Source organism: Apteryx mantelli, chromosome 1 (genome assembly GCF_036417845.1).
Source record: "Apteryx mantelli isolate bAptMan1 chromosome 1, bAptMan1.hap1, whole genome shotgun sequence".
NCBI classification, from domain to species: Eukaryota; Metazoa; Chordata; class Aves; order Apterygiformes; family Apterygidae; genus Apteryx; species Apteryx mantelli.
Window position 1 is genome coordinate 95,967,049 of NC_089978.1, and position 15,025 is coordinate 95,982,073.

A 15,025-nucleotide genomic window follows, 5' to 3' on the forward strand; every position below is an offset into this window, starting at 1 on the left:
TGTTTGGAAAAGAAAATATTGGAATCAAGGAGATGAAAATATCAGAAACATGGATATTTGCCTTGCATTTGGCTTTTTTTGTGCAATTCTGGATCTCATTTTAATTTGCACACATTTCACATTAATTTAACAAGTTTTGTGAATATGAAATGAAATAGAAAAATGATCCTTGCAATGAGATCCTGCTTAATGAAGCTGGCCTCCTGCTTCTAAGTTCTGTGGATAAAAAACTGGTCCAGAGAAATGCTGAGCTCTTCCAGATACTCTTGAAAGCAATAGGGATTGCTTTGTGCCCAGCACCAATCAGGATTGGGTTCTAAATCTTATTTTGCCAGAGCTTAGGAAGCAAAATAGCTGACATCTGTAATGAACAGGAGGACATGAATTATGTAGACAAATAAACTAGCAATTACTGCTGCACATTTATCTTCACCTCTGTAAATGATAAACTTTAAATGTTCCATATGGAAGCCCTGTGTATAAATTAGTTCCTCTGCATTTGGGCCTCTTGAAATCTCTGTGGATGCAAGATGTAGTAGCTTTTATTTTTCCTATCTTTAGTTCAAGGCAGTAGTTCCCTTTATACTGTGCAACAAATGCTCTGTGAATTTTGAGTTATGAAGAAAGCAGATTCAATTAAGATGTAATATGCATTTTGTTTTAAGGAGTACGTAGTGTTTTCCTGTGTAATTCTGGCAGAATTAAAACTTGTGCACTTTCAGATGTTATTGTTTGAATCCTTTTCTCTTATTTATGTATTTCATCTCTGTTAGCCCAGAAGCAGGGAGTTGATAGTTTAGTCTTTGTGCTGGCACTATTAAAGTAATTCTTAGATGTATTTGTATTGTCCTCTGTTTAGAAACTGAGTTTGTTAAATATTAGTTCTGATTTCAGAAACACATCATGTTATCAGAATATCATTGTGCCTGTCTCCTATAAAGCTGCAACATGTACCCCTGTATTAAAGCTATTGGCCGTGTCTTTGCCTAAATGTCTTTTAAAAGCGTATGGTTTATTGAACAAGCGAAATGAGACCTAACATTCACTCCAGTCATATTTCTAACTGTCTGTAGCATGTTAACTTTTTCATCACATCCAGTCAGTTCCAGAAATGGGAGCAATATTGTAGGTGACATTAGGAACATTAGCCCTGACAGGGGCCAGCAGAAGAACTAGAAAGCTTGCCTTTGACTAGAGTTGGTTGACTGGTGGGATGCGTCTGTGATACCATGCTTAAGGAGAGGTAGGACAAGGCAAGGAGAGATGTTTTGGTGGTCTGTGTGATTTTGCAGTCCTACTGACAATCCCCAGTACTTTCAGATGCTGAATAAGAGTATATGTGAGATGCACACAAAGATGTTAACCTGGAAGGAGGTGGGAAGGATAGAGGTGCATGGGATGCCAGTGGGGTTTGAATATGAAGCACGTGGCCAGAGCAAGGGGTAGAGCTGGTTGGAATTTTTTTCCAGATGCTTTTCCTAAGCCAGAAAATGCTGATTCATCTGGCTTGAAACATTCCATAGGAACGTCTTGATTTCAGTGGAGTTTTTCTTGGAAAAAGACCAGGTTGCCTACCTGCTTCATTTCCTGCCATCTAGCCTGTCAAGAGCTTCTGGGGTGTATTTGCCAAGTCAGAGTTCAGAAGCAATGAAATGTGAGACCTTTTAGCACTAAACAATACGATTCATAGTTGCATGTAATCTTTAAAATCCTTGCTCTGCTTGGATATCTGCTATATATTTTTTTTCCTTTAAGATGTTTGACCTAAAAGAAAGGGCAGACCTAATAATATTTTATTAAGTACTACATCTCAGGTTTCAAGGCTGAAGAAACATGAGTCTAGGGGCTTCCACAGTGGTGCATACATTTTTGTAAGGCCCTGGGACATGATCTACCTTGATGAAATCCAGGATAAAATAGCTTTCTAATAATGGTTATGGCTGGAGAGAGAGCACAAAAGAGAACCAGAACTATTTTTTTCTTGCTTTTTTGGACCCTGAAAAGGAATAACTAGTGATAGAAGGTTGCCTGTTTTGAAAGGTCAATGCAGTAACACTGTATCAAAGGGTTTCTTAATTTTCTTAACTTTGCTTTGTTTGATCTGTCTCAACCTATGGATCTGGAATATGTAATCAGTAGCTTGCAGTCCTCTGTCCTACTAGGAGTCCAGGATAAGTCCTGCTTACTGAGCGAGTGTGGATGGGGGAGTAGAGCGGAAAAAAGGTGATACCCCACTATTCCGTTTGACTCTTCCCTCTCCTTTTGCGTAAAACAGTTTATTCAGCTTCCTAGTTCCACCAGTGAGGTCTGTAGCATATTAAACACATATGGAGATATTCACACTATCTATCCTAGGTTACTTTAGCCTTCTGCCTTATGTTCTCTGCATTGCATGTGAAGTAGACTATGTGACTATCCTTTCCCTCCGTCCCATTATATCAACTGGAGGTGGGGAGAGAAGTACAGTCAGCATGAGGAGATAAGATTAATGAGGAAAGAAAATGCTATTTAATTGGAAAAAAAATCTACTTCCTGCAAAAATGTAAAAAGGCTTCAAGCTTGTCTTGTTTAAGGCAAATTTTGGATCTTGAGGCACATCTTACTTTTTTGTCCTTTTTTCTGTAGTTGCTTTTGTTGAGTGGACTGTTTGTGAAACATGTTGATGCATTGCTGTTTGAAAGGCAGGAGGTCTGCGGTGAAGCTTGGCAGGGAGCTCACAGGCTGCGCTTTCACACATGCCTGCGTTTTCTGCACAGGCAAAATGATAACAGACAAACTAAAAACCTGATCTAGGACAAATCAGAAATAATGAGACTTCCCACCCAGCGACAAGCACGAGAAGGGAGTTACGCGGTGCCATGTGATGAAGGCTTGGAGGCCTGGCGCAGTAAGTTGTGTTGGCAGGGGGAGGAAGCAGCCTGGGGACAGCTCCAGCCCAGGTCGCAGTCTGTGACCCACATATCGAAAAGGGCTTATGACAGGTTGCCCTCGTGCTAGAGCAACATTACAACAATGGCTGTAGCTGGGCAGTTGCCAAGGGGAAAAAAAAAAGTGACTATACTTACTTACTCTTACTACAGCGATAGTGATATACCCTTACTATAGCGATATTTGTCCTTAAAATAGAGTTTTGTAAAGATTGAAGTCTTTTTTTCTCCTGGCAGGTATGCATGTTGTGTCAAATACACCAATACCATTCTTGCTTAGTAGTTTTTCAAATGAATTTTATTGCAGCTTAAAAAAGTCTTTCAGCCTACTGGGAAGGTGAAGACTGTTTTTCTTTACCACCCAAGACTTTAGGACTGCTGCTTTGGTTGCAGCTGCTGGGTGGAAGTGCTGTGGGTGGTTTTAGGAGTGAGGGAATTCTTCAGGCAGGGCATGAAAGTTTCAGGCCTGGGATGCTTTATTGCTAGTTGGACTCTGAGGCCTAATGCTTTCTTGACAACAGCTACGTGTGAGGCTGGAAGAAGAGAGCCATACATCAGGAGACAAAATAAAGTGCTTCATCCTGGAAATATATGCAGAAAGTGAGTATCCATCAAAATAGATTAAACAGCCCTCTGTATGCGAGAGGCAGGACAATTTGCAAGCATTAGAAAGAGCCGACAGAAATCGGCACTAACAAACAGCTTGCAAGCCCGTTCACGGACATGAAGCTTGTCCGAGTTTCTGAAAGGCTTGTTATGTAAACTGGACTTGCCCTGAACACAGATAAATCAGGACTTCACTGACACTTGGTGCAAATTTATCTCTCTAATGATGTCATGTATTTGGGCATGAATATGTGGTTTGACCATTTGTTACGCCTCCACATTAAATCTGAACTGTTAATTTTGGCTTCTAGTCGTAACTGATAACAGGTTTTTTTAACCCCTTTTTTCCACATGAGTCTTAGTTTTTGAAAGCTTAGCTTCTTCTGCAGTCTTTGTGTTGAAGTCATCAGTGCTGTGTCCTCCCCCACCAGCTCTGCCTTCAACCCTTGTTCCCCAGTCTTGCAAACTCCCCAGCCCTCACTCCACCCCATTTCTTTTCTCCCAGAAGTCCAATCCATCAAAGCCCCTGACATTTTGTACCTCCCTCCTCCCAGTGTCCTGTAGATGCCCTTATCTGGCATTTGCCTTGCTGGCACTGTACCACACAGATACTGGGCTTTAAAAGTACCCAAGAGGAAGGGAGGAAGAATGACAGAGAACCTGAAAGAGTGTCTTGAGGATGGAGAGAGCTTATTGTAGCAAGGGTAGTATACCTGTTTGTGGTACTTTTCCTCCATGTTCAGGCTACTCACTGAGCTCCCTCTGAAACATGTTCCGTAATTGATAGGGAAAAAGAAATAATTGGTTTAGGCATTTTTAAATAATTTATGAAACCATTAATTGATAACTGAGCTCTTCTGATTAGCAGCTCTCTTTTAAATACCCGTGTGCTATTGCAGATGCTAGTGCAAATTGTGTCTGCAGCACTTCAGGCCCATGCACAATTTGTGCTGTCTCTGCCAAGTTTGACGTTGCCTTGTTTTTTGTGACACAGGCCAGTTCTTCTCATGGAGCTCTTCTTAGCAATTGATCGATAGGATGCATATGTCCAGCCATCTGGTAAAACTAGCCATGCAGTTATTTTGTTTGCAGTGAAGTAGATTTGCAGTGCATATGTAACACTATGGGTTGGGCTAATATTGGCCTCAGATGCTTTAGGAAGGACTCTGCAATGTTTAATAGCTCCTCTTTGTGAGCAGAAAGTAACTAGAGATGATCTTTGCCTTGCTGGAAATACGTGGTGGGTTGTCGAGCCACAGACAAACAACAAAAGCCTGGCACCACATCCCAAACTTTTGTAGACCAAGTCAGTGCTCTGAATTTAATTAGGAGATGTGCCCGCTATCACTGATGAGTAGAATGAAGAGAATCTCAGTGTTCATGAAATGTTTGGGAATGATTACGGAGGAAATGGATTTGCAGGACTAGTCCACATGGCCTAGGTCACCATTTCAGAAAGCTGATTCTAGTGGCCTTGAAAATGGGCTGACAGGCAGATCCTTGTCTGGGATCAGAGCTGTGCAAGGTTTCTACCAATGTTAGGTCTAATTTACTCTTGGACTCAGTAGACTGGTTGAGTATCCATGTGAGCAGTCCAGCTGCTTTGTTAAACAATATATTACTTTGATGTCTTGCTCCCATGTTCATCAAGTGATAACAGGCACTGTTTCCTCTTTGCTTTTGATAAGCAGTCTGAAAGGTACTGTGTTGAGTATGTTGGGTGTGTCTTGCCTGCAGTAGCTGTTACTTGTACAGTAGGATTTTCTGATATCGGCAGTGCTCAAATGGATGGACGTGAGCCTGAGGTCTTCCATGTTCCTTCATCCAAGCTATTTTCACCAGTAAAGACTGCGGGCTCCAGCTAGCTCCTGGAATTGCTGCATGTACATGGGTGGCTGACAAGGTGCTATCTGGTGGGAAAAGGCAGCTCTCACAGCAGTGGTTTAGAAGATTTTCACACTTGGAAACTTTCTTAAAAGAGTTAGCAGTGAAGTGGGCCGAAACTGTTGGCCCTTGGCAAAGCCCACTTAAGTCACTGGGAATCTACACCAGTCTGATTTTGTCAGGGCCACTCAGACCAATCGTCTTCATAGAGACCTCCTGGGACGATGCCCAAGTAGATGCTGTGCTGGCTTATCCTACTCAGGCACTTTGTTTTGTCCTGAGGTACCACACTTGTCACAGTGTCACACGTAGCCATGCGCTCTTTCCATCTGTGTTTGTTCTCCTGTTACACCATCTTCTGGAAGCAGTGGGCATGTTTGCCTTGCGTGTTTAACAGTGTGGCATGTGGAAGTGGTGTGAGGCACAGGGCTCCTAATTATAGGTTGCTGAGCTGAATTTTATTCAGGTGTGGGCTATTACCGTTTAAGCCAAGGTTCTTATAAAGCCCGAGGAAAACTTTTGGACTTCTTTTTTAAAGTATTTGATATGTTTGTAAACAACCTTGAAACACGGTATTTTTGTTTTCTCTTTTGCTTTTTTTAACCACATTAGAGGACAAGACAGCACAAAATAGCTTTTTTTTTTTTTCCTGGTAATACTTTAGATTCTCTGTCTGTAAGAACCGAGGGTTAGATTCATCTGCTGAAATACAGAGATCCGCACTGTAGACAATGCCACCTCAACTATTCACTTATGACCTCTTTATAATCAATGGAAACAAATGCTATGGATGAAGGGGGAGTAGCTAGAGGTGTGCTGGAGGAGAAGAAGAGTTTCCACGTTAGGGATCGCAACGAGAGCTCTGAATGAGCCAAGTCTCCCTGATGCAGCTCAGAGCTTGGGCGCTGCCGGCCTGGGTCCTGGCAGCATCGCTTTGTGGCTTATTTAATCCTGCCTCCAGGTGAGCCGCATGCCAGTGCAATGCTGCTGCAGGTCTGCTGCTTGCCCAGGGATTTGTGCGATGCTCTGTGTTGTGCTGTGGAGACGGATCTGAGTATTTAAAGTGTCCAAGTTATTTAGGCAGTCCTTCCCTGTGCATCCTTCCTCTGATCATTTGGCTCCGTGTATATTCAGACACTGCGTTGGGAATTGCAACATGTCCAAAGTCAAAGATGCTTCTTGTGCTTGTACATTTGGGGGATTTCAGGGAAAAGGTTAGTGTGGTGGTTTAGTGTTCCTGATTAAAATTTGTGTCCGTATCTGCATAAGGGAGGAAAAGAGCAGGCTTGGAGCAGGCGGGAACAGCAGGAGGCTGCTACCTTTTACTGGCTTATCAACTGCAGCTTTCAGGCTTTCGTTTTTATTGAAGGAGATTGGGAATCAAATCCCCAGCTTTGTATTAAGTCCAGAAGTGAAAATAGGAAATGACTTCTTGGAGGTGACGCCCCTCGGAGAGCTGTTTGAAGGAGGCTGCGAAAGCCAAGGCTGCCTTCTGTCGCATTACACTTTTCACGGCGGGCATGTGTAAAAGGGGGCCGCAGCCCAGGGTGTCTGGTCAGACACTTGTGCCTCCCCTGAGGGCTGGGGAGGAGGGAGAAGGGGGTCCTGGTCACCACGGAGAGCGACTCTTTTCTCCCACAGCTTTGTCTATGTGGGCAATATCTTTCCTATTGTCTCTTTTTTAAAAGCAAATCTCTTTTTTTCTCGCCTGCAAATGCTTGCTTTTCTGTATGGCTCCAGACTCTGGTTTTGGACAATGCTGGTGGTACAGCTTCCAGTTAGTTTCTTCAGCGCCCACCGAGCAGCTCGAGCATGTTTGTGCCTGATGATGGATACTGCTCTGTTTCTTTTAGCCAGGCCTTAGCAGTAAATACAGGTTGACGGAAACATCTACAACCATCAGGTTCCTGAAACCCGAGTTCTTTATTACATAGATGAAAGGCACAGACCTGGTTTTTATTGTCCTACTATAACTGTGCCGCCTTTTTAGCACAGGCTGTAGTCATCAGGCTATCTCCGTTTGGCTTTGAAAGTTAGTGGGTAGAATAAGGCTATTGCTCTCTTGCTCTGCGTATACAGACTTTGGAAAGTGTTTATAAACAGAGCTGCTCTGGACAATGGATCTTGGCTCTGATGGATTCTAAAAATTACAAAGTTTGTACTGACTTTCCTGGGTCTGTCAGGATATCTAAAATATTTGTACGTCTCCAAGAGAAGATGTGTTGATCATAGCTATGTATCTGCCACTGTTTTGCATGATGGCTTGGTAATCATGACTTTGCCAGGGGAAAAAATATATATACCTGCAAACGCATAAGCACATATCAGGTAAGGCCTGATATCCCAAGTGACAAAACATTTTTGTTCTTTTATGAAATACAAAAATTTCTAGGGTGCATACAAAAACCTGACTTCATAATGAGCAGAGCCATGTGAAGAGCAAGGATAGCTCTGAAAGTCATCTGAATCCTTCGGAGCTTTAGTGAATAAAAGCTAACAGAGCCAGCCTGAGTCTCCCAATGTGAAGATTGTTTTTCTGCCTTGAAAAACAGGCAAGTTTGAAATATAAATAGCCATATGCCATTGTTGTTTTGGATTTGCTGAGGGCAAGCAGTTCTGTTGTAGCTTTTGAATGACGGGAGGAAGCTGTCATTTTTTGCAAATTTCTCTTGGATTTTTAAGCCCTTTGCAGATATTAAAGCTACACAAGATTTCTGTGAAGTAGATGACATTATCCCTGTTGTAGGGAGGCATTGGAGAGGTTAAGCAGTCTGCCCAGGTGCAGGAGACACTTGCAAGAACTGTTTAGATGAACCCAGTGATGATTTTATGTAGCTGAGTATGGACTAGATTAGTCTTGATATCTTTTTATAAAGATGGTCTGATTGCACAGTTTGTTTTTGTGTGGCTCTCTACTCTGGGATGTGAGCTCGAGTGCAACAGATACTCCCTTTCTTGAATGGGTTTTTGTTGTTTGGTTGGTTTATTTATTTTTAATGGGATTCCCAGTTTTCCAGTGTTGCTAAGACAGTTCAAGGGAATGTAAATGGTGAGGTTTAGAAGTGCAAAAGAAGTTTGGTATGCTGGGGTGTTTCCTAGCATTCACCCTTCCAGTGTTTCCTGTTTGAAATAGCTTTTGGATGCTCTGATACCTCTCTTGTGAGCTACACAAGGATTGGCGACTTACCTTGCTTACCGCTGCCAGCAGAGCTGCTGCCTCCATGCTGAGGAATGACTGCGTGCAGGAAATGGTGCTTGGCTCCCCAGGCTACACTTGTGTACCCTCCCCACGGGGACATGCACAGCATGGGGGGGACGTGCAGGTGGCAGTCGGGGACCTCCGAGTATATAGGAACAGTGATGCATATCATGGAAACACGTCCTTGTGTCATGGATGTGGCTCGTGCCCTTTGTCTCTGACTGCACCTTCAAATTACCTGTGATGATGCTATAAAATGGAACACTTTATACAGAGAGAGAAAAAGGTAAAGTTGTGCATAGCCCTTTATGTCTATATGTTATATGTTCTTTAGCATTTATATTACAGCAGTGCTTTGTGGCAGGATTGAGTGCCACTGTAGGACACCGCTCAGACATGGTCCCTTCGCTGGGGAGTTTGCAGTCTAAGAAAGCTGTTAGTGATAATGTGTGCTTGTGTCACCCTCCTGTGATGCTAGCACAATCTGGATGGCAAAGTGAGGTTTTCTTGTGCGGGATAAAAGGTGCTGAAATAAGTCAGCAGCGTAAATTGCACTGCTCTTCACCTCAAAAGGAAATAAAACCTACTACAAATTGGGATTTCATTTGGATCAGCTAATCCTCCTGTAGGTGACTGTGCCATCCTAGTCTTCTGCAGGATTTGCCCGCATGCAAATCTGCTTCTCAGACTGCATCTAGCAACAGCATTCTTCTTTCTGCTTTCCACCTCACTCCAACCCAGCTCCAGAGTCTCCATCACACTCATTTATATAAATATATATCATCACTGGTTTATATAAAATTGTTTTGTAGTTTGCTTTGGTTACAGTACATTCAGCCTTTGATTTTTACGTTGAAATGTACTGTAATGGTCGTGGATTAACCTGAATGGAAACAGTGGTGAGGGAAGGGCAGGAGGGGGAAGACTAGGAAGGGGTTGTGCATAACAGGAGGCATTTTCAGTTTTCTTTTAGGTGTGAATGGACCAACACTACTTTGCTCTTTCAGCTATTGGGTCTGACAAACAGGTCACTCTGGACAGGCCTCGTGTTGCAGTTTCAGGTCAAGTGAAGGAATCGCTTTATCAGTCAGGTTGATGCCTGCCATACAGGGCTGCTTTCCACAGCCTGTTGCAGGGCGAGATGTGCATCTGCCAGGTGGTGGGAAGGTCAGGATGGCAAATGGTGTGACGGTAGAGATGTCAGACGGGGTCTGTACTGTGGTATGCCCGCGGGTAGCTATAGCAGTGATGTCTCTGCCTGGTGCTGTCTTTGCAGGCCAGAAGACTAGCGGTATCCTGGTCTTCCCACTGCTCTTGTCCCTCCCACTCTTAAAGAAAACAAACAAACAAACAAACAAAAAACAACCCAAAAAAGCAGCTAGTACATTAACTGTTCCAACAATTACGTGATGGAACAGAGAGAGATAAAAAGCACATCTTGAAAATAAGGAAGGCAGGTTTTCCCTTTGGGTGGAAGTCAGCATTAATGAAACTGCTGCTCATGCTCTGTTAAAAAAAAGATCATTAAAGGATTGGCAGGAAAAAAGAAAGTCTCCTGTTTTTTCTCTTCAGGAGCAAAATTCCAAACTGTGTTGTTGAGACTCTAGCTATATCTAAGGCATTTCCTTGCAGAAACTTCTTTTCCCATTCCCTGTCTGCACAGTGCTGGGGAGATTTGCTGGGATTTTATACTTCACCACGAAGTGCAAGATTTTTTAAACCCATGGAAATCAGTGTTTTATTAAGAAACAGAAGTGGGATAAGCCATCAGAAGTCTTGGCTCCTTTCTTCCAAAGACTTTATGCATCATAGATTGGATAGGCCCCCCTGAGATATAAGAAAACCAAACTTTTAAAATGCCTAGTTCAGGGTTAGTAATTGTTTTAAATAGCTGAATAAAAATGCTTTTTTATTATAAGCCTAGAGTTCTCTTTCAGATGTGAAGCTGCTTGTTTCTTTTGGCAGTAAAGGCTGATTTTACTTCTCTCTGAGGATGGTGGTAAAACTTTCAACAGCTCAGGCACAGAAACCAGCCCTTTGTCTAACTGGAGGCTAGAGACCAAAATTTGTTCTTTGGGTTTTTGAGTTCCCCACAACCTCGCTTTCTGACTGTGTTTTTAACCTATTAATCTGGACCTTCTGAAAGAATTTTTGTTAGGGAGAAAAGAGACAGAGGTTAGGATATTCCCTCCTTTCAGGGGCTTTGTATAGGGACAAGGCAAAACTCAGATGCGATGTTTGATGGCTGTGGTTGTGCATGCTACTTGGTAATTTTTTTGACATCAAATTTTTGGTTGACGGATTACAAGTGTAAAGGAATCCACACTTTTCAAAAGGTTGCATTGAAAGATGAGCAGAAGTTGGATTTACTCTTCACTCCACCCTGGGCAGGAGAGCAGAAATCTCTGCTAATCCTGCTCTGAAGGGGGGACTGAAATATCAACACCTAGGGTAGTCAATCAGAAGTGAGAAGAGGAGGTTTAGAGAAACGGGAGGAATTGACGTGTTTCCCGTGACAGTGCTGAGTGCCAGCGGGCTCTGAAGAGGAACCAGCGAGGGGTGTTTCTGTGGGGGAGATGTGGAGCCCCCCCGGACAGTGGGGAGATACTAGGAGAAAATGCCCCAAATTTCTTTTGCCTAGAGCTTAGGGAGGTAGTGAGGGATGAAAGAAAGAGAAGGAGCTAAGTGCTAAAATTACTAGATTAGGTAATTTTCTCTGTGGTATGGAAAAGGTCTTCGCTCTGACTGAGGGTATATTCGTTCACTTTTCTCTGCTTGTTCTCCTCTCCTTTTGTTTCTTTCTAGTCTCTCTTTTTGTGGTTTCTTTTATCCCCTGTATCCCTCTCCCCATACGTTTCTTCAGAGCACCCATTTTGTATCATCTCTCCTACTGGCATTTTCTTTATAACACCCTGATTATTCGGCAGTTGCACTGAGTGTGGTTCCCCCTCCAGAAGACGAAAAGTGCTGCTTCTGAGCAGCATTTGCTGTCACTCCATGTATGCAGGTAGGATGGAGGAAGGGCTCCTTTGCCTGTTAGGCAAAGTACAGAGTAGCAGGACCTGTGGATGTGACTGAGAAAGGAGCAACAAAGGTGCACCCTGCATAGTCCTTTTTGAGCCAGCCTAGGGGGAAAAAAAGTTCAGCAGTTGCTTTCTTTTTTCATTTGAGAAGGCTTTTCCTGAATTAATTCATATCACCCATTACAAATAGCGGCTGAAAGAGAGATCTTGCAAAATAGCTCAGCTGGGGAGGTTTTTGGTGCAACAAAACTGTGAACGCAGGTCCCCTCTGAACAAGTGCGGGGCAACCCTGGTGTAATAGTGTTGAATTTCCAAGATTTCACAGCAGTATAAAGACGCTCACAAGAGAAGACTTGGAAAGCAAACAAAAGAATATTGTCGGGATGTTTCTTCTGTTTCTGCCTCTCGTTAGCGGCCTTGAGAAGCTAATAAGTAGTTCTGAGAGATTTCAGGAAGCATTTGCAGACCTGGCACTCACAGGCGGCACTTCATGTTTCATCTTTGGGTCACACCGTGGGAACAAATTACGTGTGTACAGTCTTGAAGCAGATGTGTCAGCTCTGAGGCATGTTAAACGTGCGCAGTGAACTAATATTATTAGTGATTAGTTTAAGCTGCTTCACAGCTGCAAGGAAACCAGGAGTGCTTTCACCTGCGCTGCTCCCCCTTCATCACAGTCATCCCTTCCCTGTATCGCCCTCCCCATCTCTACCATTGTCTGGGGGCTCCACTGAGGACTACCTTAATGATTTTTTAAATCAATCTTTTAAATCACGATTATTCTTGTTAACAAGATAGAGCCATTGGGCTCCCAGCACTGAGACCCGTTGCAGCCTGCTCCAAGCACCTGAGCAAGGCAGGTGCGGGCATCACCCCTGCTCCGGCTACTGCTCGATGTTGGCGAGGAGCACGCATGGGCCTCCTCCACAACCCCATTGGCCCTTGGAGCTTGTGTGTGCCATCTGCCCTGCAGCACGACAGTCCCTGCTTGCACATCTCAGGCAAGAGGCTGGGCACTCCTGGGGCCCACTGATTTCCTCCTGCCCCCTGCTCAGGGGCAAAATTTGTGCATGGCCAGGGTAACTCAGTGAATAAACTGGGGAGGTGGGGAAAGACTTTTCTTCCAAAGTAACACGCTGCAAGGGATGCTCATGTCCCTGAAACTAGGTACTTCCACATTAAGAAGGACAGGACACCAGGTAGAAGGTTTTGGTTGCTCAGGTAGTTTTCATGGCAAAACTCAGGACATGTGAGGTAGCAGTGGTTATTGTCGGCTATTGTAAGAGTGGTTTAGTTGACTGCCTTCCCCAGGTGTGCTGTAAGAGAAGAGCGCATGTTTCAAGCCCCAGTAGTGCTACCTGCAGGCAGAACACTTTATTGTCCCTTAGCAGTGGTCAGCATTGCAGTGATTAGTCCTAGAAGTTTGTGCTCCCATGGCACCTTTAATGTAACATCTCCAGATACTGGATATTAATTTTCTCAGTCAATCCCACTGGAATTAGTGAGAGTCTTGAGGCTTCCTTTCTCCATGATGACAGCAACAAAGAATTTCTTTGGGATCACTGCGTACTGAATTTGGATGTCTTTACTGATAGCTCCTGACTGTTTTCTCCTTCTGCTTTACAGATCACAGGTGTTATCCTGCTTGCGGTTGGAGTCTGGGGCAAGCTCACTCTAGGCACATACATCTCTCTCATTGCTGAAAACTCCACCAATGCCCCCTATGTGCTCATTGGAACAGGTACCACAATCATCGTCTTTGGGCTTTTTGGCTGCTTTGCCACTTGTCGTGGCAGCCCATGGATGCTGAAATTGGTAAGTAAGCCAAAGTGCCTTGTGGTAGTGAGGGAGAGGTTTTGTGGATGTATTGAGAATTCTTTTTTCCCCCTTAAGTTTCACCAGACGTTAACATGTTTTTTTTAGACATAGAAACTAGGCTTTATTGACCTTAATGTTCAGCATGTGTGTCTTTTGGACAAAGAAGGAAAAAAAAGTGTTCTTACCAAAACCATTTGGTGATTGCATATAAATGAATTTTGCTGCTGCCCAGCTTACAGGCCCATGTGTGTTTGGGAGTAAGGGTAAAATGCTGCTGCTGGATTACTCTGTGAGTAATCCTATGATTGTTCTGATGTGAAATCTATGGACAAAATAGCTGGTACCTTCTAAATGCACACCAGCTTTTTTTTTTCCTCCTTAGCATTCATTAGAATAAAATAAGTCAACCCTAGAAAACTAAGCTCTGTACTGTATGTTTGTCCACATCTCAAAAGCAGCATGGAATTGAGGTATACTAAGCATAGATACAGCAGCCATCTCTCTCTGTATAATTTTCTCTAGTCTGAGTTTTCCAGTCTGCCTTAAAATGCAAAGTAACTATAGGTGATGAATCAGAGAATGATAAAACAAACTGTGTTTTGAGGAGTATTCAAAAGTAAAATTTTGCATGTGTAATGATTTAAAGGGTGGAAATACCACTTGTGAAGCACTGAGGTAGTGGAAAAGGGCTTGACAGTGCAATGCATTTCCTGTTAGGATATTTTGTGGCTTATTTCCTAGGGAGATGAGATGATTTCTGTCCAATTCCAACCAGATTTGAAAAGGGACATCCTAAAGAGAGTTAATTTCCTAAGTTGATGACTCAGTAGGGGAGGGGTAGCAGATGTAGATGGGTCACCAGGTGTGTGCTGGCTGGCCAGTCGGCATGGATCTAACACTGTTGTTGGGTACCACTGCTGTCTCTTGCTGTCAGGGTGCATGTAGTGGCTTGTCAGAGTCATCACAGCCCAGATGAGACCAGGATAAAGGGTGAAAGAGGATATAAATCCATAGGAAATCAGGCTCTGCTAGTTGCCCCATAAGTCATGTAACTTGTTCAAAGGTAAATCCTCTGACTTACTGTAGCATGTGCTGTTCCAAACATATGGTTTTATTTTCATTGTACACAAAAGAAACGTTTCAAAACTGTGTTTCTGTCCTGAAAGGAATACTGACAGTGATTTGACAGCTGCATTAATTGTAGAGAATACTTCTTCTAGTTCTGCCTTCACTGCTGTCCTCCCTTTCCCAACAGCTTTCCATTGAAAATAAATTTCCCTCTTTCCATTAACTCCTACAAGCACTGAATTTAGTTTAAAGTGCTTCCTTTTTAATTAACTGTTGAGTTATTTAGCACATGAAGAAAAAGGGTTTTTTTCCCCGCCAGGAGATTAAGCCCCAACTTCAGATGTGACCAACCTACTTAGCATTTTTTTTCTTTTTTTTTATTATATGTATTTTTAATAGTCTGTGAGCAGCTACACTGAAAACTCTTCTGTCTCTAAGGTTTGTTCAGTTCTTAATCCAAAGGCTTCTCCAAATCCAAACATGGACCTTGACCCAGCAAA

The 15,025-nt window shown here is 43.2% G+C and overlaps 1 protein-coding gene across 1 annotated transcript in view; it reads left to right on the plus strand.

Moving 5' to 3' along the window:
* TSPAN7 (tetraspanin 7) overlaps positions 1 to 15,025 on the plus strand; it is a 118,617-nt gene that overhangs the window by 83,553 nt on the left and 20,039 nt on the right. The window contains exon 2 of the mRNA XM_067289746.1: positions 13,266 to 13,454. Within this exon, the coding sequence (XP_067145847.1) occupies positions 13,266 to 13,454 (189 nt within the window). The remainder of the gene's footprint in view (positions 1 to 13,265; positions 13,455 to 15,025) is intronic.